At 48.0% G+C, this 27,736-nt stretch overlaps 1 protein-coding gene across 3 annotated transcripts; it reads left to right on the top strand.

Moving 5' to 3' along the window:
• Positions 1-21: 21 nt before the first annotated feature.
• LOC119966381 (metalloreductase STEAP4-like) lies at positions 22-27,736 on the top strand. Of its 3 annotated transcripts, none has more exons than XM_038797942.1 (6): positions 22-39; positions 620-965; positions 9,062-9,534; positions 9,722-10,249; positions 23,847-24,011; positions 27,031-27,736. In XM_038797942.1, exons 3-6 carry the CDS (start codon positions 9,064-9,066, stop codon positions 27,274-27,276), a joined length of 1,410 nt encoding a protein of 469 aa, XP_038653870.1. In that variant the 5' UTR covers positions 22-39; positions 620-965; positions 9,062-9,063; the 3' UTR covers positions 27,277-27,736. The 3 variants fall into 3 exon arrangements, with proteins under 3 accessions (XP_038653870.1, XP_038653869.1, XP_038653868.1); XM_038797941.1 differs by lacking the exon at positions 22-39 and adding an exon at positions 132-234; XM_038797940.1 differs by lacking the exon at positions 22-39 and adding an exon at positions 170-340.

Raw genomic sequence — 27,736 nt, 5'->3', positions numbered from 1 at the left:
TGAGCACAGAGCAGGAATTAATCTGCGACTGCCTGGATGGTGGGTGGATACAGCTGACAACCTACCAAATTGTGGAATGTGAGAGATGGAGATATTTGGGGGGGGGGGGACAAAATGAGCACAGACAGGAGTAAAGGAGAAAGAACATGCACAGTTCTGAAACTCCAGGAATGGGGAGGGAGAATCTGGCAGCCATCCATCATGTGCAGGCAACAGTGTGAAGTAAACAAAAATGTAGGTATTAAAATACTAGCCTCAACTAGTTTGACTTTTGATGACTTTCTGAACAAGATGCAAGGGAGCACAGTTGATGGTACATCTTCAAGTGCAGCTATGAGAGGTACGCTGATTCATTCAGAAGCACTGGAAGATTTTGGAAGTGTCATGAGTTGGAAGGTCGAGCAAAATTGAGAGAAAATTGAATTGATTAGAAATTGAAACTGATTAGAAATAGTTTTTAAAATAATATAGAAAAAGATTCAGCAAAACTGATAAAATTAAGTATTTTGTCCTATGTTCCTGTGTCGCTCTGTACCAAGATTAAAATGTAATGATGTAAATATCAAGAGAATTGTTAACACTGAGCAAACCTGACTGTTAACTGGTTGTACTTTCACAGCAAAAGCTTAAGTCAAAGAACAAAATCTTGATGTCACAGAAGAGCTGTCCAGCCAACTTTTTAAAATTCATTGTGAAACAAGCACGGAGATTTGATACTTTCCTGTGGTCATGTGTACTCATCGGAAATCAGGGTTTGTGGCAGGGTTCGAGTTCTGGCAGATGTGCAAAGGGGTGGAGCAAAAGACACACTGACCTCTGAAACTTGATCATAGACTTTAAATATGAGGCTCAGTTTGAAAGATAAACAGCTGTAGGCTCTATCTATACATCAGCTCAAGTGAAAGCTGTTTATTCTTTGTTTTAACTGTCCTCATTTTCCAGTCCAGCCAACCAAAATAAGGAAGGTAAGAGCATTTAATATATTTCAAATTTTCTGAGCTTATTATATAATTAGTTGCACATTTCAACAACTTATCTTTATAAACTTTTATAAACTTGTTGATTTTACCAACTGGAATTGCTATTAACAAGCAAGTGTTTGAGTGAAAAATTGGCAAAACATTTATTTTCTAATTTTTTTCTGAGTGTTCTTTTCTTGCTTTCAATGGAAATGTTACTGAAGCGGATGCAACTTTTTGTTTGGTCCTGGATATATCATTCATTGGACAATTAGATAACGCACTTGCTGTTTTGTGACATTTTGACTCATTCTGTCTCTTCTGACCTCCTGTCCATTTCTAAAATCTTCTGATACTGTTTCAGATTTTTATAAATTTTGATTATGATATGCAGGTAAATTGACCATTGTCAAGGTACCAGTGGGGAGCAACCACTGGTGAATTTGAGCTGCAACCCTATTTTTGACTCCTTTTGATTGTTTGTTTTGGATCCTTTCACATGACAGCAATTTTCTTTTAAAATAATTATGGAACCAGTTATACCTGCAGCTCTTTTCTTGAACAAAATAAGCTATTGCTTATATTTGATGTGATGTGGTGTGACGTAGTGCTAAAAATTCACGAGCTTTCTCCTCTGGCATTACTATGGCACAGAGAGATTGGCAGCTACATTTGAGAGACAGTCCTGGCATCTCCAGGGCTTCTGGGGCAGACTATTTCCAGAAGAAATACAGGCAGCTGCCAATAGTCAGTAGTTGTGCATCTTGCCATACTTTGAGTGGAAAGCAATATGTAGAACTTGCTTGCCACATACAGGACAAGTTATAAGAATGACTTAAGACAGTTAATAAAATCAGTTCCTTTGTTCAGAGTGTAGATTTCACTTGGTCAAATATTTACTTTCCAGAGTAGTCCAGGGCAATGGAATAGCATTATTACGATTGTCACCACAGGCTCAATCATTTCTGTGAACTCCATTTTACATTGCTTCATAGTACTAGACATCCTGCACTTGTCCAATGCTTTTGAGTAAAGGCGATAGAAGCAGTGGGAGTTACAATGGAAGTTACAATGATAAAACCCTGCCCATTTGTTAATGTGGCATCAGGAGATGAAAATACAGCTCAATCCCAAACCTTTGAAAAACATTTCAGAAACTTACCAATGGGTTTGTAATGTGGTTACTGAATCTGAACCAAATCTGTCTTCACCCACAAAGATCTTTCATCAGTTAAGCCCCGAACTCAGATACGATTTGGGACTCATGAATGTTTAAGAGTTCATCATCTTCCTGTTAACCATGAAGGACTTTATGATATGTGACAAGAAAAACAAGGGGCGGGATTCTCCGCTATCCTGCGGGGCGGGCCACTCCGGCGCCGAGGAGTGGCGTGAACCACTCCGGCATTGGGCCACCCCAAAGGTGCCGAATCCTCCGCACCTTCAGGGGCTAGGCTGGCGCCGGAGTCTTTGGCGCCACGCCAACCGGTGCTGAAGGGCCTCCGCCGGCCGGCGCGAGTTGGCGCATGCACGGGAGCACCAGCATGTGCTGGCGTCATCCGAGCGCATGCGCAGGGGGGTTCACCTACGCACTGGCCATGGCGCAGGTTGACGGCACCCCTCCCCCCCACCCCGGGGCCAGATGTCAGCACGCCCCCAAGGACTCTGCAGGCCGCCCGTGGAGCCAGGTCCCGCCGATATGGACCTGTTGTGATTTACGCCAGCGGGACCGGTTGCAAACAGGTGGCCACTCAGCCCATCACGGACCGGAGAATCACCGGGGGGGGGGCGCTGCCAACGGCCCCCGACCGGCGCAATTCTCGCTCCCGCCAGAAACCCGCCGCCAGAGAATTCGGCAGCCAGCGGGGGAGGGATTCACGCCCAAGATGTACAGTGATCCTAATAATAATAATAATCTTTATTATTGTTACAAGTAGGCTAACTTCAGGTTACTGTGAAAATCCCCTAGTCGCCACACTCCGGCGCCTTTCGTGTACACAGAGGGAGAAATCAGAATATCCAATTCACCTCACAAGTACGTTTTCAGGACTTGTGGGAGAAAAGCAGAGGACCTGGAGGAAACCCATGCAGACACGGGGAAACATTCAGACTCCACACAGTGATCCAAGCCGGGCATTGAACCCAGGATCCAGCGCCGGCCCTAGGGTTGCTGGCGCCCCGGGCAAGCTGAACTTCGGCGCCCTTCGGGGGGGGAGAGGGGGGCCGGGGGGGGGAGGGGCCGGGGGGGGCGGAGGGGGGGGCGGAGGGGCGGGGGCGGAGGGGGGGGGCGCCCGAGGGGGGAGGGGGGGCCGGAGGGGGAGGGCCGGAGGGGGGGGGCCGGAGGGGGGGGGGGCAGAGGGGGGGGCGGAGGGGGCACCAGGGGGGGGCGGAGTGACCTGGTACATGATTGGGTCCCACCGATCGGCGGGCCAGTCTCTCTGTCGGCAGGCCTCCTTTCTTCCACCGGCGAGCCTGGATCCATCCGCCATGTTTGTGCGGGGCGGCCTGGGGGAGGGTGGCCACCGCGCATGCGCTGGTTGGCACCAGCCCAACTGCGCATGCGCGGGACCCTAGTCTTTTACGCGGCGCCGGGTCTCTGGCGCCCCCTAGCACATGGCGCCCCGGGCAACTGCCCGAGTTGCCGGTACCTTGAGCCGGCCCTGCCAGGATCCTTGTGCTGCGAAGCAACAGTACTAACCACTGTGCTACCGTGCCGCCCATAATAGTGACATGACTGGTTTCACACATTTGCAGAATCTACCTGGCCCCGGGAGGCAGGTTTGGAGGTGAAAGCTTCTTGTGGAAACCTGTGGAAAACCCCACCAGAGTGGCTCACCACATTCGACCGCCATCTGGTTAGTTTCACAAGGCTGAATACCACCAAAAGCAGTAACCAGCTTGAGGGAGACAGATTGGCAATAATTAAAGCCTCCCTTATAATCAGTGGCCATTTCCTGAATTTAATGGAATTTTCTCAGCATCACATAGACCACGCTCCCCCACCCACCTGCTGTGCGGGAATATATGCCTCAACGGCAGTCTGACAATGGGAGGTCACATTCAAGCTTGATTGAAATACCTGTATCAGGACTCAATTAGGTCTTGCACAGCCGTGGCGGCCTGCCCCATGTGCTGACTGTGAGACGTGGCCTCATCAGAGGGGTGGAACTCAGGCGAGCTGGTGGCCACCATCACAATACCATGGGACTTGACCGGGTTGCCACACAGGCATGGCCGCCACCGACTGCGTGCTGCTTTAGACTCCTTCACTGATGGTGCCAGCGTCATGCATCAGGCTCTCCACAGTGGCTGACACCCTAGCAGTGTTGGCCTCCGTGCCATACATTGCCGATGACATCTCCTGAAGCCGTAGTCTTTGGGACTCCGCCAATCGGCCATGGATCTGTGGGAGTGTCTCTAACCTCTCCTTCTGAATGTCCTGACTACTCCCCGTCATCTTCATCAGCTCCGGTTATATCTCTTCCATTGGCTCAGCATCAGGCTGGGACCCAGGTGGTCTCGTGGGAGGCTGGAGAATGGGCTTCCGGGATGGGCCGGCACTATCGGCTGGAGGACCTGCGGGAGAATGGACATGTGGTCAGTGGGAGGGATGGGTCAGTCAGTATGGCAATAACAACTCACAGTTGACAGGTCCTTCACCTCGGTAGTTCCTCACCTCTGCGGCGTCTGCCAGCCTCCACATTGGTGATCGCCCTGTCCTTGGCCACCCAGTCATCTCCAGGGCATGCTCCTCGAGGGAGGTGAGAATTCTCAAGTCAGGGGAACAAAGCATCTCTCCTCGCCCCAATGCACCAGGAGCCTCCCCAGATCTGCATCCTGAATCTTGGGGCTGGTCTCCTCGACTCCATTTTTGCGTGCTGGCTGGTGTTGGCTGAACAAGTGCTGCTTAAGTGCTGCTCAACCTTGCTAGCGGCCATTGCTGGCCTCATTCAGCCGAGCGTTGCGAAGCCCGCTGCAGTGCCCGCTCGCTACCACACTTAGAAAGCTTTCCCGAGAATCGCGCCCAATATCTCCTTGTAATTTTCTGCCATCATCTAGGCTGCCTACAATGCCCCGTAACTTTGTATCGTTCGCAAATCTGGATATATGACTTTCTATGCCATCATCCAAGTCATTAATGAATAGTGTGAATATTCAGGCCCCATCACAGATCCCTATGGTACACCACTAGCCACCTCCTGCCAATTAAAGTAACTACCCAATATCCCCACTCTCTATTGCCTGCCACTCAACCAATTTCCGAACCATGTCAATAACTTGTCCTGAACTCCGAGGGCATCTACTTTAGTTAACAGTCTCTTGTGTGGGACTTTCTCAAATGCCTTCTGGAAGTCCATATAAATGACATAGAACATAGAACATAGAACATAGAACATTACAGCGCAGTACGGGCCCTTCGGCCCTCGATGTTGCGCCGACCTGTGAAACCATCTGAAGCCTATCTGACCTACACTATTCCATTTTCATCTATATGTCTATCCAGTGACCACTTAAATGCCCTTAAAGTTGGCGAGTCTACTACTGTTGCAGGCAGGGCGTTCCACACCCCTACTACTCTCTGAATAAAGAAATTGCCTCTGACATCTGTCCTATATCTACCACCCCTCAATTTAAAGCTATGTCCCCTCGTGTTGGTCATCACCATCCGAGGAAAAAGACTCTCACTGTCCACCCTATCTAAACCTCTGACTATCTTATATGTCTCTATTAAGTCACCTCTCAACCTTCTCCTCTCTAACGAAAACAGCTTCAAGTCCCTGAGCCTTTCCTCGTAAGACCTTCCCTCCATACCAGGCAACATCCTAGTAAATCTCCTCTGAACCTTTTCCAAAGCTTCCACATCCTTCCTATAATGTGGTGACCAGAACTGCACGCAGTACTCCAGGTGCGGCCGCACCAGAGTTATATACAGCTGCAGCATGACCTTGTGGCTCCGATACTCAATCCCCCTGCTGATAAAGGCTAGCACACCATATGCCTTCTTAACAGCCCTATTAACCTGTGTGGCAACTTTCAGGGATTTATGTACCTGGATGCCGAGATCTCTCTGTTCATCTACACTACCAAGAATCTTGCCATTAGCCCAGTACTCTGCATTCCTGTTACTCCTTCCAAAGTGAACCACCTCACACTTTTCCGCATTAAACTCCATCTGCCACCTCTCAGCCCAGCTCTGCAGCTTATCTATGTCCCTCTGTATCCTATAACATCCTTCAGCACTATCCACAACTCCACCGACCTTCGTGTCATCTGCAAATTTACTAACCCATCCTTCTACACCCTCTTCCAGGTCATTTATAAAAATGACAAACATTGTGGCCCCAAAACAGATCCTTGCGGTACACCACTAGTAACTGAACTCCAGGATGAACATTTGCCATCAACCACCACCCTCTGTCTTCTTTCAGCTAGCCAATTACTGATCCAAACCGCTAAATCACCTTCAATCCCATACTTCCTTATTTTCTGCAATAGCCTACCGTGGGGAACCTTATCAAACGCCTTACTGAAATCCATATACACCACATCAACTGTTTTACCCTCATCCACCTGTTTGGTCACCTTCTCAAAAAACTCAATAAGGTTTGTGAGGCATGACCTACCCTTCACAAAACCGTGTTGACTATCGCTAATCAACTTGTTCTTTTCAAGATGATTATAAACCCTATCTCTTATAACCTTTTCCAACATTTTACCCACAACCGAAGTAAGGCTCACAGGTCTATAATTACCAGGGTTGTCTCTACTCCCCTTCTTGAACAAGGGGACAACATTTGCTATCCTCCAGTCTTCCGGCACTATTCCTGTCGACAAAGACGACATAAAGATCAAGGACAAAGGCTCTCCAATCTCCTCCCTGGCTTCCCAGAGAATCCTAGGATAAATCCCATCTGGCCCAGGGGACTTATCTATTTTGACATTTTCCAAAATTGCTAACACCTCCTCCTTTTGAACCCCAATTCCATCTAGCCTGGTCGACTGAACCTGAGTATTCTCCTCGACAACATTGTCTTTCTCCAGTGTAAACACTGACGAAAAATATCCATTTAACGCTTCCCCTATCTCCTCTGATTCCACACACAACGTTCCACTACTATCCTTGATTGGCCCTAATCTTACTCTAGTCATTCTTTTGTTCTTGATATACCTATAGAAAGCCTTAGGGTTTTCCTTGATCCTATCCGCCAACGACTTTTCGTGTCCTCTCCTCGCTCTTCTTAACTCTCCCTTTAGGTCTTTCCTGGCTAACTTGTAACTCTCAAGTGCCCTAACTGAGCCTTCATGTCTCATCCTAACATAAGCCTTCTTCTTCCTCTTGACAAGTGCTTCAACTTCCTTAGTAAACCACGGTTCCCTTGTTCGACAACTTCCTCCCTGCCTGACAGGTACATCTTATCAAGGACATGCAGTAGCTGTTCCTTGAAAAAGCTCCACATTTCGATTGTACCCATCCCCTGCAGTTTCCTTCCCCATCCTATACATCCTAAATCTTGCCGAATAGCATCATAATTGCCTTTCCCCCAGCTATAATTCTTGCCTTGCGGTATATACCTATCCCTGCCCATTGCTAAAGTAAACATAACCGAGTTGTGATCACTATCACCAAAGTGCTCACCTACATCTAAATCTAACACCTGGCCGGGTTCATTACCCAGTACCAAATCCAATGTGGCCTCTCCCCTTGTTGGCCTGTCTACATACTGTGTCAGAAAACCCTCCTGCACACACTGTACAAAAATTGACCCATCTATAGTACTCGAACTATAGTATTTCCAGTCAATATTTGGAAAGTTAAAGTCCCCCATAACAACTACCCTGTTACTCTCGCTCCTGTCGAGAATCATCTTTGCAATCCTTTCCTCTACATCTCTGGAACTATTCGGAGGTCTATAGACAACTCCCAACAGGGTGACCTCTCCTCTCCTGTTCCTAACCTCGGCCCATACTACCTCAGTAGACGAATCCTCAAACGTCCTTTCTACCGCCGTAATACTTTCCTTGGTTAACAATGCCACACCCCCCCACATCCATAGACATTTCCCTGTTCACTACTTAAGTCACCTCTTCAAAATATTCATAAGATTAGTCAGGCATGACCTTCCCTTCACGAATCAATGCTGGCTTCTCCTGACCGGCCGCAAATTTTCAAGGTGTTCATTTACCCCATCCTTGATTATAGACTCCAGCAATTTCCCCACCACAGAGGTTAGGTTAACTGGTCTGTAATTCCTTGGTTTCCCCCTTTTACCCTTCTTAATAAGTGACATGTGTAATTTTCCAATCCAGTGAGACTACTGAATCTCGGGAATGCTGGACAATTATAGTTAAGGCATCTACAATGCACTCCCCTACTTCCTTTAACACCCTCGGATGGAAACCGTCAGGTCCTGTGGATTTGTCACTCTTTAGTTCCATTAAATTCCAAGTTACTGATGCTGTACTTGCATTAATGGTATTAGGTTCCTGCCCTCTATTGACTATTAATGTTTTCAGCACTTCCAGAAAGTTATCTTACTTTTCAACTGTAATTACTGAGGCAAAGTAATTGTTCAACATGTCTGCCATTTCCCATTATTGATGACAATATCTCCATTTTCAACTTTTTGTGGGCCAACATTGCTCTTGACCACCCGTTTTCTCTTCATATAATTATAACATTTCTTCTTATTGCTTTTGATGTCCCTTGCAAGTTTCCTTTCAGAATCCCTTTTAGTCGCTCCTATAAGCTACTTTGTGGTACATTGCTGGTCTTTGTATCTATCACATTCATCCAGATCTGTGCTTTTTCTCGCATTTCTGTAAGCCCTTTCTTTTTATGCTGTACCGAACCTCTTTTGTTGTCCATGGCTGGGTTTTTTTATGAAGCAGAGCCTTTTCCTCTGAGAGGCATGTATTTGCTCTGTATCACATTAAATATTTCTTTATATATTCCCCACTGATCGTCAGATTACAATTAAAAAATCAGAAGAAATATGCAAAACAAAACATTAATATCAGTGTAGCTGGTGTCTGGTATAATCTAATGTATAGGAGCTGATTGATCAGAGTATTGTAACATTTCTACTGACTTTATTTTTCAGAGATGGACAGCAATTCCGTAGGCCAGATCCCACTCCATCAGACCAGCAGCAGAAAAAGGTTGGATCATAAGCGGGACACAATTTGCATTCTTGGTACTGGGGACTTTGGCAGATCCTTGGGCATAAAGCTGCTCAAATCAGGTCACCCAGTGGTGTTTGGGAGTCGAGACCCAAAGAACTCTGCCCTGCTGCCAAGTGGAGCACAAGTGTTTAGCCACGCAGAGGCCCTGAAAATATCCAAGATCATTTTCTTGGCAGTTCACAGGGAAAACTATGATTTTATCCCAGCTCTGTCCGATTTGCTGGATGGAAAAGTGCTGGTGGATGTAAGCAACAACCTCAGAATGAACCAATACCCTGAGTCCAATGCACAGTACCTGTCTCAGCTGGTTCCCAAAGCCAATGTGGTGAAGGGTTTCAACACAGTTTCAGCCTGGGCCCTGCAGTCAGGCAGTCTGGATGCCAGCAATCAGGTAAGATCACGTCGCTATTTCATTGTTACGTGAAGTAAATTTAGTTAGCAACGATCAATTAAAACCATTGTCTATACTGACCAGTGAACTGTATTTCAAAAACAATACAGTATTAGGGTATTTGAATATATTGAATTGCAGCAACAATATTTTCACCAGTGATAAAACTTATCATTCTGTGTTTCAGGTCTTTGTCTGTGGGGATGACAATATATCTAAACAATTGGTGATGGATGTTGCCAGAAGTATAGGCCTCACTCCTTTAGACCAGGGATCCCTCTTAGCAGCCACCGAACTGGAGAACTACCCTCTCCAGCTCTTTCCGATGTGGAGACTGACATTTATTATAATGGCTGGTCTCACAGTATTCTTCTTTTTGTACAATGTTGTGCTGAAAGTGATCTATTCTTATGTAATTTATAACACTGATAAGACCTATCAGATGGTGATTTCCATACCAAATCATGTCTTTCCAAGTGTCTCTCTCATTCTACTTGGCTTGGTTTACCTTCCGGGTGTTATAGCTGCATTCCTCCAACTCTACAGAGGGACAAAATACAAGAGATTCCCTGACTGGCTCGACAAGTGGATGTTGTGCCGAAAGCAACTTGGGCTTGCATCATTTGCCTATGGTTTCCTTCATGTTTTCTACTCACTGGTCAAACCACTTAGATACATATTTTACTGGAAACAAGTTCAGTATGCTGCCTCCCAGGTAAGACCTGTTCCTGTACTAATATTATACTTCTATTTTAATTTATTCTATCAGAAGTAGTGCAGTTTACTGAATTTGACTGTATAGCATTGTGATGTGTGTTCTGTCTCATCCAGTTGCTCTGGGAAGGGATGACATCTGAAGGTATAAAACTCCCTATGGGAACTAGAGAAAAATAAAAGGAAAATTAGGCATAAATCCTCTCTTCAGAATTCTCTGGCTTGGCAAGACTACCAAAGAGAAAATAACCAGAGGTCATTTTCTTCAACTCATGTATGATAACCAGGAGCTGTATTTTAGGATAGATACTTAATGCCAAGAATCATATTGCATTAGCATTTTATTACTTTATTTTTGTTAATTTATGGTTATCCCTTCATTGGTGGCACCTTAAGCAGCAGGTCTGACAAACAAGCTCCTTCAATCCACATTTCCATCATCCAGTTTCTCCAACCCAAATATTTTCTTACTCCCCTTATATTTCTTAAACCAAAGTGTAACGGAGATCTTAAAATTACTTTTTTTTATTCATGCGTGGGGCGCGGATGTCACTGGCGTGACCAACATGTATTACCCAGCCCTGATTGTCCTTGAGAAAGCGGTGGTGAGTGTGGTAGTATGACTAGGGGTATTACGGTACCTTAGAAGTGAGCTGCTATTGGTGCAGAGGACTCGCTGCCCATTGGCCCGGGTAAGTCATGTGCCTCTCAGCCGATTGGCTGAGAGGTAGGTAGCTCCGCCTACAAAGCAGGATATAAGAACTCGTGCTTTCCGGCAGTCGGCCCTTCTTCTGTACGTCTGCTGCCGGGTACACTTCTTGTGCATTAAAGCCTATCGTTTGGATCTCATCTTCGTCTCGTGTCCAATTGATGGCGCATCAGTTTAATGCACAGGTTTTTAAAGGATGGAGCTTCGTATCAAGCCAGAGTGCCTTCGACTCAGCCCCCACGCAGCAAATGCAACAGCAGCATTTAAACACTGGCTGGCGTGTTTCAATAGTTACTTGAGCACAGCCGAAAACCGCCCGACGAGGGAACAAAACTGCATATCCTCCACTCGTGCGTTGGCACCACCGTGTACACGCTCATAGAGGACACAACAGACTATGACGCAGCCATGGACTTGCTTAAGGGACATTTCATCCGGCCGGTGAGCCAGGTCTACGCACGGCACTTGCTGGCCATGAGTCAGCAATTTCCTGGTGAGTCTTTAGACGAATTCTACCGGGCCCTCCTTGTTCTGGGGAGAAACTGCGCCTGCCCACAAGTTTCTGCGGCCGAACACACCAAACTTTTAATTAGAGACGCTTTCGTTGCGGGTATTCAATCTTCGCAGATCCGGCAGAGACTCTTAGAGAAAGAAACTTTAAGCCTCGCCGAGGCACGGGCCCTCGCCTCCTCTCTAGATGTCGCTAATTGCAACGCCCACGCACACGCTCCCGACCGCGCGGTGGCCCCCTGGGCAGCATGGAACGCGACCCCCATCACCCCCGCAGACTCGGACCCCCCTCAGGCCTGCGCCGCAGGGTGCCCCGATAAACCCACAGGGCCCCGCTGCTACTTTTTTGCGGCCAGGCCAAGCAACCCCACCAGCGCTGCCCGGCCCGCACCGCAACCTGTAAAAGCTGCGGCACAAAGGGACATTTTGCAGCCATTTGCCAGTCCAAGGCGGTGGCTGCAGTCTTGAGCAGCGACCGCGGGTTTCCCCCCACGCTCCTCATGGGCCCCGCGCGGGCCGCAGACCTCGCTGCCCCCACCGCCACGGGTGATTCCCGGGTGCCGCCATTTTGGGTCCCCGACTCCACATGCGATCCCCGGGCGCTGCCATTTTGTTCACCCCCATTACGTGCTGCCGATGGGTGCCGCCATCTTGGATCAGCACCAAGGACCCCGCAAATGACCACTCGCTGCCGGATGACGACTCGGAGTTCATGCTACGACTCGCCTCAGTAACATTGGACCAGTCACGGCCCCGCACGCTGTCCACAGCGACCACGAAGATCCTTCTCAACGGCCACGAGACGAGCTGCCTGCTGGACTCCGGGAGCACAGAACGTTTCATCCACCCCGCCACGGTAAGGTGCTGCGCACTTCCCGTTTACCCAGTAAAACAAAGAATCGCTCTGGCCTCCGGTTCGCACTCGGTCCAGATCATAGGGTACTGCATAGCGGACCTCACGGTCCAGGGGAGGGAGTTTAAAAACTATAAACTCTTCATTCTTCCCCCCCCTCTGCGCGGCAACACTCCTGGGGTTAGATTTCCAGTGCAACCTCCAGAGTTTAACGTTCAAATTCAGCAGCCCCATGACCCCCCCTTTCTGTGTGCAGCCTCGCGTCCCTCAAGGTTGATCCCCCATCCTTGTTTGCAAACCTCACCCCGGATTGCAAACCCATCGCCACCAGGAGCAGACGGTACAGTGCCCAGGACCGGACCTTCATCAGGTCCGAAGTCCAAAGGCTTCTGAAGGAAGGGGTTATCGAGGCGAGCAACAGCCCCTGGCGAGCACAAGTGCTGGTGGTCAAGACCGGGGAGAAAAATCGGATGGTCATAGACTACAGTCAGACCATCAACAGGTTTACGCAGCTGGACGCGTATCCTCTCCCACGTATCTCCGACCTGGTCAACAGGATCGCGCAGTACAAGGTTTTTTCCATGGTGGACCTTAAGTCTGCTTACCATCAGCTCCCCATCCGCGCGAGTGACCGAAAGTACACTGCGTTCGAAGCGGATGGGCGTCTCTACCACTTTTTAAGGGTTCCTTTCGGTGTCACAAATGGGGTCTCGGTCTTCCAAAGGGAGATGGACCGAATGGTTGACCAACGCGGTTTACGGGCAACCTTCCCGTATCTCGACAATGTCACCATCTGCAGCCACGACCAGCAGGACCACAACACCAACCTTCGCAAATTCCTCCAAACCGCAAAACTCCTTAACCTGAGCTACAATAAGGATGAGTGCTTGTTTAGCACCGACCGTCTAGCCATCCTCGGCTACGTAGTGCATAACGGAGTGATAGGCCCCGACCCCAAACGCATGCGCCCCCTGATGGAGCTCCCCCTCCCCCACTCCCTCAAAGCCCTCAAGAGCTGTTTGGGCTTCTTTTCATATTACGCCCAGTGGGTCCCCAATTACGCCGACAAAGCCCGCCTACTCATTCAGTCCACCACGTTTCCCCTGTCGATGGAGGCCCGCCAGGCCTTTAGCCGCATCAAAGAAGACATTGCAAATGCCACGATGCGCGCTATCGACGAGACCCTCCCCTTTCAAGTCGAGAGCGACGCGTCGGATGTTGCTCTGGCAGCCACCCTCAACCAAGCGGGCAGACCCGTGGCCTTCTTCTCCCGTACCCTCCACGCTTCCGGAATCTGCCATTCCTCGGTCGAAAAGGAAGCACAGGCCATAGTCGAAGCTGTGCAATATTGGAGGCACGATCTGGCCGGCAGGAGGTTTACCCTCCTCACAGACCAATGGTCAGTGGCTTTCATGTTTGATAATGCACAGAGGGGCAAGATAAAGAACGATAAGATCTTGCGGTGAAGGATCGAGTTGTCCACGTACAACTACGACATCTTGTATCGTCCTGGGAAGCTAAACGAGCCTCCCGATGCCCTGTCCCGTGGCACCTGTGCCAAAGCACAAGTGGACCGCCTCCGCACCCTCCACGCGGACCTCTGCCATCCGGGGGTCACCCGCTTTTTCCATTTCATAAAGACCCGCAACCTGCCCTACTCCATCGAGGAGGTCAGGACAGTGACCAGGGAATGCCACATCTGCGCAGCGTGCAAGCCGCACTTCTACCACCCTAAACAAGCGCATCTTATAAATGCTTCCCGCCCCTTTGAACGTCTCAGCATGGATTTCAAAGGTCCCCTCCCCTCCAACAACTGCAACACGTACTTCCTCAACGTGATTGACGAGTACTCCCATTTCCCTTTCGCCATCCCCTGCCCCGACATGACCACAACCACCATTATCAAAGCCCTGCACACCATCTTCTCCCTGTCCGGTTACCCCGCATACATTCATAGCGATAGGGGGTCCTCATTTATGAGTGACAAGCTGCGTCAATTCCTGCTCAGCAGGGGCATCGCCTCCAGCAGGATGACCAGTTACAACCCCCGGGTAACGGACAGGTCAGAGGGAGAACGGTAGGGTCTGGAAGACAGTCCTACTGGCCCTACGGTCCAGAAATCTCCCAGTCTCCCGCTGGCAAGAGGTCGTCCCAGACGCCCTCCACTCAATCCGGTCACTTCTCTGTACCGCCACTAACCAAACGCCTCACAAACGTCTTCTTGCTTTTCCCAGGAAGTCTTCCTCAGGGACCCTGCTCCCGACCTAGCTGGCTACCCCCGGGCCCATTCTGCTCTGGAAACACTTGCGGGTGCACAAGTCGGACCCGTTGGTCGAAAGAGTCCAGCTACTCCACGCGAATCCGCCGGATCTCGGCCACACCCCCCAACACCAGCAACCCCCCCCCCCCCCCCCCCAACCCCCACAGCCCCCAGCACCGATGCCCTCACAGATCAGCGGACAGAAACCTCCTCCCCCGGCCTGGCCCCCGCTAACTCCGACCAGGGGTACGGAGACAGGAACAAGATCATCGCTCCCGGAGTCACGGACGACCACCGCTCCGACGTTGCCGGCACCGCTGCGCTGGTCAAGCAGGACATCGAAGGCGCCCACTCGACTGATTGAATCGATGTGACCTACTGGTGGACTTCTGCCTGCGGATGGACTCTTGTGATTTTTCTTTTGTTCTTTACCTGGTCCCCCATTTCCCCCCCCCCCCCCACCCCTAATTGTGCACACTGTACATAGTTGTTGTTTTTCCTTTGCACATAAGTTAGGGGTCAGTGGGCAGCCATCGATGCAACAGTATGACCTAAACATCTGTAGTCATACTACCAGTCGCACATACCCAAGGTACACCACCCCCCCTCATGCCCGCGTTTCCCCCCCCCCCTCCTTCCAGCTTCTTTTTCAACAAGGGGTGAATGTGGTAGTATGACTAGGGGTATTACGGTACCTTAGAAGTGAGCTGCTATTGGTGCATCAGTGAGCCACCTTCTTGAACCACTGCAGTCCATCTGGTGCAGATACACCCACAGTGCTGTCAGGGAGGGAGTTCCATGATTTTGAACAGTGATATATTTCTATGTCAGGATGGCGAGTGGCGTGGAGGGGACCTTCCAGGTGATGCTATTCCCATGTGTCTGCTGACCGTGACCTTCTAGATGGTAGCGGATGTGGGTTTGGAAGGCGCAGTCAAAGGGGCCTCTCAGATTTAAAGTTAAAGGGATACAAAGCGACAGAATACTACTATTAGAGAATCTGCTGCTCGTGCAGCTCTCTGGAATTTCCATCCTATTGCAAACTCATTACCATCCTTTTCAGCTGTAGGAAGCCCTAACTCTTTCTATATGGGAAGGCAGCAAGCACCAGTAATCCTGAAGATTATTATAGAATTGGTCTTCAGGTTCCATCATCAAATTTATGCAGGAAACTAAGTGAGAAATCAGCATAACTATGGTCTGGGACTGGATTCTCCAATGCTGAGACTAAGTGCTGACGCCGGCGTTGGGAACGGTGGCATTTTACGACCGATAAAATGGCGCAAAATGGCCACCGATCCCATGTCTGGTGGGGGGCTAGCAGGCACACAGCGTAAAGCCCCCGGCTATAGCTGCGGGTATGGCCGGAGAACTGCCGTATCCGAGGCCGCGCATGCGCATGGCGGCGGCCTGCAGCGACTGCGCCGTGCAACGTGGCACCTGCCGCGCACAGAACCGGCCTGTCAAATAATGCACCCCTTTGGCCAGGCTTGCCACCCCCAGACCACCCCCCCACCAGTGCTCCCATCCCCCGCCAAAGCCCCCACTGCATGCGCATCGGCTCCGCCTCCCAGTTGTGGCGGCGCTGGACTCTGTCCACAGCCGCCATGCCAAGTTCCCAAAAATAAATACCACACTCGACTGACGCTATCGGGAACTCGGCCCATCAGTGGTGAAGCATCGGGGGGGAGGACCTCAGGTGATGTCCTGAGGCCAACCCGACCACGTGCACCGTACTCTGCGAGTACGCTGTTTTGGAGGGGGCGGAGCATCGTAAAAGCGGCACCGCCCCTGGTTTCACCGCCAACGTGGATTCTCTGGCTGATTGCCAAAAGCAATTTCAGAGACCGGAGATTTCTGCCCCTGGTCTCTGCAGAATAGAGTGGAGATCGCATCAAAGGGCATGAAGCTGGAACCAGAGAAATAAGCCTGCAACTTACAACTCTGCTTTCAGTAAATAAAAGTAAAAACAAATAAAATGCTCCACGCCTAATCCCCGAGCTGTTCTTTCTCCACCCCACTGCCTTTACAAAGATGTGGGGCGCGATTCTCCGTCCCCGTCCCCCCCGCCGGGTGGGAGAATAGCGGGAGGGCCTCCCGACATTTTTCACGCCCTCCCGCTATTCTCCCTCCCCACGCCCTCCCCACGCCACGAATCGCCGCTCGCCGTTTTTTACGGCGAGTGGCGATTCTCCGAGGCCGATGGGCCGAGCGGCTGGGCCTTCACGCCCGTTTCAACAAGGCAGCAAACACACCTGCTCGCTGCCGTCGTGAAACGGGCGCCAGATGCCCGTTTGGGGCATCTGGGGGCCCGATTGGCACGGCAGTACCACAGAGATTGTGGGGCGGCTGAGGGAAAATACGCCAACTGCGCATGTGCGGGTTGGTGTTGTCCAACCTGCACATGCGCAGTTGACGTCATCAGCCGTGTCAGCCGGCGTGACGCTTGACGTGCAGCCTTGATGACCGTCGTCAAGGCCGCGCCGCCGTGACGCACGGGGCCGCGCTCCTAGCCCCGCCCGGGGGGGAGAATCGGTCCTGGAAGTGGGCGTGAAGACTGTCGTGGGTCACGACCTGTCCCACGGCAGTCTTTACGATTCTCTGCAATTCTCGCCCGTGCATTCTCAAAGTCTTCAGTACTTTCCTCCCAAAATACTGGGGCGGGATTCTCCGACCGCCCCGCCGAGTCGGAGAATCGCCGGGAGGCGGCGTGAATACCGCCCCCGCCGGCCGCAGAATTCTCTGGCACCGAAGATCCGGCGGGGGCGGGAATCGGGCCGTGCCGGTCCGCGGCCATTCGCAGCGGCCCCCCCCGGCGATTCTCAGGCCCATGATGGGCCGAAGTCCCGCTGGTTTTATTCCAGTCCTGCCGGCGTAGATATGGCCCCTTACCGGGGGGACCTGGCTGCGCGGGCGGGCTCTGGGGTCCTTGGGGAGGGGGTGATCTGGCCCCGGTGGGGTGCCTCCACAGTGGCATGGCCCGCAATCAGGACCAACCGATCCGCGGGCGGGCCTGTGCCATGGGGGCACTCTTTTCCTATGCGTTAGCTCATTTCTCTTCCTACAGACACTGCCAGACCTGCTGAGATATTCCAGCATTTTCACTTTCTCTTTGGAGGGTGGGAGGGCGGTGTAAGAAAAATTGAATGACAGTTGGTGCAACATAAAATGTGGTGATAACAAGGCATTCAAAACACCACATAGAAACATAGGGCTGAATTCCACCTCCCCCCCCCCCCCCCCCACCGCCACCACAGGCGAGACGCCAACAATGGAAAACTCTGGTCGCCAAGCGGCCGGAGATTCCCACCCATAGGACTTGGGAGCAGGAGTAAACCATTCGGCCCTTCTAGCCTGCTGCGCCATTCAATAAGATCATGACAGACCTGTTGTGGTCTCAACTCCACTTTCCTGTTTGCATCCCATAATCCTTGACTCCCTTGCCTATCAAAAACCTACCTAACTCAGCCTTGACTAATTTAAAGACCTAGAGTATGAACTAACTGAAACAAACCAGGGTCTGTTCTGGGCAGGATTGTCAGGGTCATTCCCGCCGCTTGTAGTGCCGGGAATGACCTCGCTATCAAATGGCACCCTGTTGTTATTTGGGACCCCGGCGGGGAACGACCCCCCCCCTCCTCACCCATGGCCGCCCTTAGTGCACTCTGGAGCTCCGACGAATGAAGCTCCTCCTCATTGCAGGAAGGGATCCAATGCAACCCCCGACCTACCCAACTCACCTATGAGGGGATACTCGGGCCCCCCTGCACCCCACCTCACACGTGTAGGGCACCCCCGGGTCTGATCCTAATGTGTGCAAAATGCCAGCCTGGCACCTTGGCCCTGCCAGCTGGTCTCCCAGGCAGCTCCCCTGTCAGGCTGGCAGTGCCAACATGCCCAGGTGGCATTAGTGGTGCCAGGGTGCCAACCTGGCCAGAGGTCGACCACCTTGTGCCTCCGATCACCTGGGAGACCCCTTCCCCCCCACCAAGTGCAGGTACACCTCTCACTTTATAATGCCTATTGCAAGGAAAGATCTGTTCAAAAGGTCTTTTGTTCCCAGTGCCGTATGTTTACTAAATAACATCATGTAAATTTAACGTGCTGTTCGTATTTATTTTAACTGAAGTAAGTGTGGCAGAGCAAATGAGTTATGTTTGTGTGATGGATGTTATATGTGCACAAATGTATGAATGTAGGTATACATGAAATATTTACTATTTTTAACTAAAAGCTGTACAATTATGTATTATATCGGAAGTGAAACCAAAGCCAAATTTCCACTTCTGCGTGAACAACAAAGCTCTATTCTATTCTATTATTTTAATTCAACATTGTTTCATAAATTAAGCCCTTCATCCCAGGAAAGAGTCACGTGAACTTTCTCTGAACTGCTTCTAATGCAATTGTATGCTTTTTCAAATAAAGAGACCAAAACTGTGCACAGTATAAGGCCCTGTACAGCTGCAATAAAACTTCCCTACATTTATATTCCATTCCCCTTGCAGCAATAGATGTCAGCATTCCATTAGCCTTCATAATCTCTTGCTGTACCTGCATGCCAAACATTTGTGATCCATGCACCAGGACACCCAGATCCTTCTGTACCACTGAGCTCTTAGTCTGAGACCCACTGTTCTCATCTTCAAACTGGACATGAAATAAATACATGTTATGATCACTGTCATCTAAAGACTCTTTTACTATCAGATTATTGATTAACCATATCTCATTGCACATTACCATGTTTAGATTAGCTTTCTCCTGGATGATTAGAACATACTGCTCTAAGAAACTGACTCAAGCATTCCCTCTGAACTCAGGTTGAGGAGGGTGCACCTGTCTCACAGCAGGTGATACAAAGCAGCCCTTCCTCTCTCCGCCCCCCCCATCCCAATCACTCCCACCCCTGGGTAGCACCCACCCACACTTGTACAGATCTGCTGAGCAGGCATCTCTCCACAATAAATGGACAACCTGGGCAAGGCCGGGTTTGATTTTATTCATGAGGTTTCCTAGTTGTATCCTTGCCAGATTGACAGTCTGATTGTCCGTTAGGCAGGAAGGCAATCAGGGAGTGGAGCAGCAATAAGTGTATTTGGGGATGATAGAGGAGCTTATACATCACAGTGGGGTTGGTGCATGTTGACTGATCACCAGGGTCCCATTATAGGGGCGGTGTCAGTCGTTTGGGAAGATAGGCATGGGCTGATAACAGGACAGAACTGACTGATAATGGGAGTCCCATCAGGGGTGGTTGGCAAATTGTGAGTGTCCCATTATTGGGTATTGTCTGAATAAATCAGAAAACCTAGAAGTATTTTCTATGGCTGAAGCCATCATCCCTACCTGCTCCACCACCACCACCTGCACTATACCAATTCCTTATTCATGATTGTGTTCCATGTACCGAAAAATATTTGACCTTTTTGTCAGCTGTGATACTTTAAGTACTGCGGCAGAACTCATTGGCTTACCCAGCTTTTGACGGTCAACGAAGGAGCACAATTATATGACTGCTGTCCCACCCTAACCCTCCAGAAACTCCCATAGTTTGAGAACATTGTCAAATGGTCAGGAGGAAGTCCTGTCCTTTTGTTAACGCATCAGTGGGAGGAATATATAACCCAACAAGTCATGTGATACAATATCAGTTCAGTAAATATGAAGAGCTTCAGTTTTAGGAGCCTGCACCCATTTGAAATCTAACTTTACCTCAGCCAACGAGTAACTAATTGGAAACTGTTCATGAAATGAGCTTCTGGAGTTTAATGCATTTGTGTGACATTCCCATGCTTTCAATTATAATGTAGCCCAGAACCATAAAATAATTTAAGAAACAGCTGAATGTTGTATTGAGCAGACTGTTGTTTTTTTTTCCACTGGAGGAATGAGCTAGGATAACCTTCCTCATCCATTGGTGCCTTGTGATCTTTTGAATTGTATGAGTTTTGTCTTGAACATGTCACTGGCTTCAAGTACACCCTTAGATTAATTCTGGCGTGTGCACCCTTGGATTAATTCTGGCATGTGCTCTTTAACCAGTCGAAGCACTAGATACAGAAACTATTCACCTCAAAAATCTTCAAATTTGAATTTTCTTTCTCACGGTGTACATCACTTCCAGAATATCATGGGGGTGAAATTGATCTTGTTTGGTGATGCAAAATGACCAATAATGACTGGGCAACAAGTGATGTACACATTCCAAGTTTATTTCCCACTTTCCGCTGCTATCCACCAATTTCTCTTCCCATATGTGCTCATGTTGACTCTCAACAGGATGTTAACACCTTGCATGTTGCCATTATTTCTGAACACTTTGCTCATTGTGCATTGTTCTTTTTGTCTGTTTATTGTTGCCTCTCATGCTTTTAATTCCCCCTGTGTGCTTCAGACAATTCAACATTCTGGCTCTCAGTGGAGCTTCAACTGCTAAGTCCCAGGTGGCAACAACACAATAGAGCCTTTTCCTGATATCACAAGAACCAACAAAATCTTCAGCATTGCAGGCGTTTCCATACATTCTTCAATTGTTGCTTTATTGCCATTACCTGTATATGGACCTCAGCCCTGTTTTCAGTTTTTTGGGATGCAATAGGTAATATATGCTGGGAATTTTCTCAAAGATTTCTCCTGACTGACAGCTGTAATTTAAGCAGAATATTGTCAGAAATTCTGTTTGTCCACCACCTTTACAATCAGAAGTACCCCCTGAGGAAATACGAATCTTGCAGGTCAATGGAAATAAAAAGCAGGAGTGATGTAAAAGGCCTGCCAACTTGTAGTCATCCATTCTCCATGTTTGCAAATCATTGAGATTTGTCCCACATTTTGAGAATGGCACACTTCATTAGTACTGTGCACTGAGATTAAGAGAATTTAACTGGTAGATTTTCGAGTCACAGCACCAGATTTTCATATCATGGGGAAGACTCTATGGACCTTTAAAAATGGTGGTTAAACCCAGTTGCAGAAGTCCCACCCCCAATTCCATTAAATTCAATTTTTGCCAACAAGGAGAACAGGGTGGGGTGGGAAACCTAAAGCCAGCAGGGACATTTGAACTCAGTGCTGATTCAAGTAGACTCAATGTTGGCTGTTGCAAATGCTTTAATTCAAACTGTGGGAGTCATGAATTGATGGAACAGAAATAAATGTGTCTTCAAGGTCTGATGATGTCTGTATATCTGTCATAACCTGAAGTTTATTGAGGTCTCTGGAGTTCTGCTTATGATGGATACTGGGTGAGTAGCTTTGGAGGTGGCACAGAAGGTATGGGGGTGCCATGATGGTGTGGCGGCAGGCATGAGTTGACACATCAGACATATGAAGGGCCATGGGGTGTGTGGAGGGACGTGAGTTGACATTGAGTTGACATGGAAATATGAGGGGCCATGGTGAGTTGGGTGGAGATCATGGGTTTATTTCATAGAAACCCTAAAGTTCAGAAGGAGGCCATTCTGCCCTTCGAGTATGTACCAACCGTCCAAAAGAGCACCCGATGTAGGCCCACTCCCCCGCCCTATCCCTGTTGCCCCACCTAACACTTGGATACTAAGGGGCAATTTAGCATGGCCAATCCCCCTAACCTGCACATCTTTGGACTGTGTGAAGAAACCGGAGCACCCAGAGGAAATCCACACAGGCTCAGGGAGAATGTGCAAACTCCACACAGACAGTTGCCCAAAGTCGCAATCAAAACCATGCCCCTGGCGCTGTGAGGCAGCAGTGCTAACCACTGTGTCACCGTACCGCCCCGAGTTACAAAGTGTATATGAGATGGATGGGGTGGGGGTGGAAGTGTCGGGGACCAGGGAGGGCCGGGGGGGGGGGGGGGGTGGTTTGGAAGGTTTGAGAGCTAGAGGGTCTAACAGCTTCTAAAACAACTGGGACAAGGTTCCAGAGGGCCAGAAAGGTCTCCTAACTAGTCCACTTCAGTTCTCATACATCCCCATGGCCACTTACGCTTTGCTTCTGGAGTTGCTGGGCCTGATTCCATCCCATATCTGCCGGCCTGCCCCAGAGGAAAAAATCTGCAATGTGGGGCATTTTTAATTGAAACCCGTCCAGTTCGAGCCAGCTGCCTTAGCAGCCAAAATCCGATTGATTTTGGAAGCCAAAATCCGAGTCCACAGAGTCATTGCCACACAGAGAGAGGTCATTCAGCCTATTGGGCTGAATGTTCCAGTCACACCGACCGCGGGACCAGCAATTTCCATTCAAAGTCACCAGACCTTTTGTGGGCCCATCAAATATTCCGATGATTCGCATGGTGGGAGGGCCTGTAAAATCCCACCTATCAAGTCCCTGTAGAGCAATCCACTTAGTCCCTTTTCCGCTACTCAGTCTCAATAGTACTGTACATTTATTTTGCTGAAGTACTCATCCAATTTCCTTTAGAGAACATTGATGGTCTCCACTTCCACCACCTTCTGTGGCAACAAGCTCCAGCCCATTACCACTTGTTGCACTCAATAGTTCTTCCACACATCCCCCCTTTATCAACGCCCAAACGCTTAAACCTGGGTCTCCTCAGCCCATTAGTTGATGGCAACATCTTTTCCTTGTCTACCCCATCTAACCCTGTCATAATCTTGGCCACCCTCTGTTGAATCCCCCCTCAAATGCTTTTGATCCAAGAAGAACAACCCCAGTTTTTCCAGCTTAACCTTCTCGCTAAAACCCCTCTCAACCTGCCTAAAGTGTGGTGAGCAGAACTGGGCGCAATACTCGAGTTGTGGCTTAACCAGAGCTTTATAATATTCAGCATGACTTCCTTGCTTTTGTATTCAGCATTTCCATTTATCAAGCCTACGATTTCATAGGCTTTGCTAACTACTATCTCAATACTATTTTAATGGAGAATGTTAGATTCAATAATAGCTGGCTTGTTTGTAGCATATGTAAGAGAATTGGATCAATTCATTCCGATGCAGCATAAATTGAGTGTGGATATAAATATAAGAAATGGTCAGATTTGGTCCTGTGACTGTACTGAGTGAATAAGTTGAAAAAAACAAACAACCTTTGTTCATCCCTTCATTCTTCTGTTTTTACAGTAATGGTGCCTGCAGGATTGTTATTTTTGTCATGACAAAATATCCAAGTGTTGTGATCCAAGAAGGTGCTTTAAAAGCCCAGCCTGGTCAAAGTAGGATTGTTTCTCTCTGTGAGTGCTGTGCTAGACTGTCAAGCTGCATAGGTAACATAGATAGGATATACATATTTTTGTGTCTTCAGTTTGATTCTTGTTTTCAACACAGGTGAAAAAGAACACAACCTCAGAGATAGAGATGGTGTGGGTCTGGCGTGGTGATTTATTTTACGCACTTGGAATTTTAGGTTTTTTTGTCTTCTTCTTGCTTGGAATAACATCCCTTCCATCTGTCAGCAATGCAATGAACTGGAGAGAATTCAGATTTGTTCAGGTAATTCATGCATCACTGAGAGAGGTCCATTCATTACAATGTCCATAAGGAGTCAAGTAAACTGGAACAAAACTGAGAAGCAGTGTATAACTGTCGATATATTCAGATGCCCAAGAACAACATGCATAGGCCAATTAAAGGAATTTTCATTCTTCAAATGTACTTTAAGCTGAAAAGTCTAGAATTCTCTCTCCCACAAGGCTGAGTGCTGGGTTATTTGATGAATTGATGTCTTCAAGACTAAGAATTCACATTTTTATTAGGTAAGAGCCACATACGAACATACAAAATAGGAGCAGAACTAGGACCCTCAAGCCTGCTCCGCCATCCAATAAGATCATTGTTGATCTGTCTGCGTTTCCAGTTCCACATGCCCATCTACCCCTGGTAATCTTTGATTCCTGTGCCTAACAAGAATCTATCTGCCTCGGCCGTAAACATATTCAAAGATCCCACTTTTACTGCCTTCTGAGGCAGAGAGTTCCAAAGGTTACATAAGAGTTCATGGTGTTGCGGTATATTAGCATGGATAGAGGATTGGTTAAGTAACCAGAAGCAATGAGTAAGGGGTAAGGAGTCATTTTAGGGTTGGCAAGCTGGAAGCAGTGGAGTGCTACAGGGATCAGTGTTGAGGTTTCAACAATTTACAGACTAAATCAATTACTTGGATGAAGGGACCAAATGTACAGTTGCTAAATTTGCTGATGAAGCAAACTTAGGTAAGAAAGTAAGTTTTGAAGAGGACATAAGGAGACTGTGAAGAGATAAAGACAAGTCAAGCGAGCTGGCAAGAATTTAGTAGCAGAAAATGTGAATTTTTGCACTTTGACAGGAAGACTTTGGTAAGAAGAATAGAAAAGCAGAGTATTAATTAAATGAGGAGAGATTGCAGAACTCTGAGTTACAGAGGGATCTGGGTGTCCTGGTACATGAGACACAACAGTTAGTACAGTAACATTTTTATTATCTGGTATGCACATAAACTGAGCGGTGCAGTTAATTAAAATTGCCAGTTAATTGGGATTTAGCAGCCATTATGTGATTTGCACGTGCAGCTAACAGGGACCTAAGTAGCAGCCAAGGTTTCTTGTATGCAGGTACAGCTAGTGATTAGGAAGGCAAATGGAATGTTGGTGCTTATTGCAGGAGAAATGGAATTTTAAAAATAGGTAATCGTTACAGCAGTTGTACAGGGCATTAGTATGATGATATCGGGAATAGCGCATACAGTTTTGACCTCCTTAAGAAAGGATGTTATTACATTTCAAACAGTTCAGAGAAGGTTCGCTCAACTGATTCCTGGACTGAAGAGGTATGTTACAAGGAAAAGTTGGACAGGTCTGGCCTGTATCCATTGGAGTTTAGAAGAATGAGAGGTGATCTTATAGGATCTTATAAGATCCTGAGGGGACTTCACACAGTAGATGCTGAAACAATATTTCCCCATAAGGTAAACATTAGAACTGGGGATACAGTTTAAAAATAATGGGCCTCCCATTTAAGATAGCGATGAGGAGAATTTATTTCTCTCAGAGTGGTTAGTCTGAGGAGTTCTCTTCCCAGAGCAGTGAAGACTGGATCAGTGAATGTTTTTAAGGCTGAGGAGATAGGTTCTTGGTTGATAAGAGAGTCAAAGGTTATAGACGGCAGGGAGAGCCAAGAAAGTAGAGATGAAGCCACAGTTAGATCAGCCGTGATCTTATCAAATGGCAGAGCAAACATGAGTGGCCAAATGGGCTACTGATGTTCCTAATTCATATGTTCGAATGTACCAAAGAGATATGATCAAGGCAGGTTAAACAGAGGTACGGATCTAATTTAATGATAGATTAAGGTTTAGAAGTTAAATTATATGCTCATGTTCCTATGTCCAGACGTCATCGTGCCAGACACTAGTTGAAAAAGTCATAGAGCTGGATAGTAAATCAGGAATTACTGACTGCAGCACTGCCATTTGAAATTCTGTACATTGTGGAAGGTAGGGAAGCTGAGATAGGAAGAGGTCCATCATTTTGAGGACTTGGGAAAGAATAGGTTAGACTGAGGTTCAAAGAGAGTGGAGGAGTGCTTCTCTGTGCCCCTGAAAGCAACCTTAGGCCTCCTCTGACCCAATCTTCCCTTTTCCTTCCCCAACCACAATTTCAGTTGGACCCCTGCCCAGACAGAAGATTTATCAATGCCAAAGGATATTTCCTCTTGTCCCCAGCAGCAGAAATCATGTCACCTGATTTAAAAAAAAAAAAAATTTAGAATACCCAATTATTTTTTCCAATTAAGGGGCAATTTAGAGTGGCCAATCTACCGATCCTGCACATCTTTGGGCTGTGGGGGTGAAGCCCACGCAGACACGGGGAGAATGTGCAAACTCCACACAGACAGTGACCCAGGGCCGGGATTCGAACCCGGGTCCTCAGCGCCGTAGGCAGCAATGCTAACCACTGTGCCACCGTGCTGCACCATGTCACCTGATTTTAACAGCCATGCAGGCATCTCTTGTGGTCTTCCAGACCGTCTTGATTGGGACGTTGACTGGTGACATTCTAGTGAGGCCTAACCATTCAAGGTAATTGGGCCTTCTCTCCTGCTCACTCAGCCCGATTTCCCTTCCTGAACTTAAAATTAATCCTCAGAAGTCGAATTCTGAACTCCTCAATCCGGAAAATGGAGCTGTTGAGCTTATTTATCCTGAATAACTTTACCTGTGTGTTTTCAGTTTATATGAGCTTGCACCCAAAAGGAAAAACAAGTTAAAACTGAGAAATAAGAATACTGGTCCGAATGTTTTTTTTCCCTTTTTGAACATCATCTCATTGTGATTTGACCATTCATGGAGGCCCAAGTTATTTTCATAGCTGAGATTCGATTTGACCAGTGGAATTTTATTTCATAGCAAAACAATCGCTGTGGCTATTTGTGGTTGTGGTTAATGAGAAGCATGCATTTAAATAATCTTGGTATGGTATTATGACAGAAATTTGAATTATTAATCCTGCCTAACATATTTCTCCTTTTCTTCCAGTCAAAGCTTGGTCATGTCACGTTGCTTCTGTGCACAGCTCACACTGCTGTGCTTGGATGGAATAAATTTCTGAGACCTACAGCGTTTAAATGGGGGCTTCCACCAGGGTACATGCTGGCTATGGTGATTCCCTGCATTGTGCTGGTTTTAAAGCTAATTCTCATAACTCCATGTGTAGACAGAATGATCACAAGAATTCGACAGGGTTGGGAAAGGAAAAGAAGAGACTTAGACTATTCGGCCTAAAAGCTTTGAAAAGACAAGATTAGTCCATTCTGAATGAAAATACTGCAGAAATGTTCAACACTGAAATTTGGTACTCCAAACCTCCTGGAATAATGGCACTTATGATGCTTAAATATTATCATTCCTGACTCACATCTAGAGAGTAAGTTACTCTCCTAAACCCCACCCCGCTCTAGTTAAACTGAACGTAAAATGGTTCCTGGTGAAATGAGGCCTCCCTGCCCCTTCCACACCCTCCAAGGGTACCTGTGGTACAAATTGTCCCCACTCATTAATGCATGTCTGTTGAGCCATTTATTGCCTCACTTTAACTTAATTGACATTATGAATAATATAAAGAATAATACTTGTATTCATCTAGATCCTTATCATAGTGTGATGTCCCAAGGACATTACTCTTTTAACATGGATGAAAATATAAAAATTGCAATAACAGGTCAGGCATTGAATCAGTGTAAAA

The sequence above is a fragment of the Scyliorhinus canicula genome, chromosome 5 (assembly GCF_902713615.1).
Source record: "Scyliorhinus canicula chromosome 5, sScyCan1.1, whole genome shotgun sequence".
In the NCBI taxonomy this organism is placed as follows: Eukaryota; Metazoa; Chordata; class Chondrichthyes; order Carcharhiniformes; family Scyliorhinidae; genus Scyliorhinus; species Scyliorhinus canicula.
This window is presented reverse-complemented; position numbering and strand designations above follow the sequence as displayed.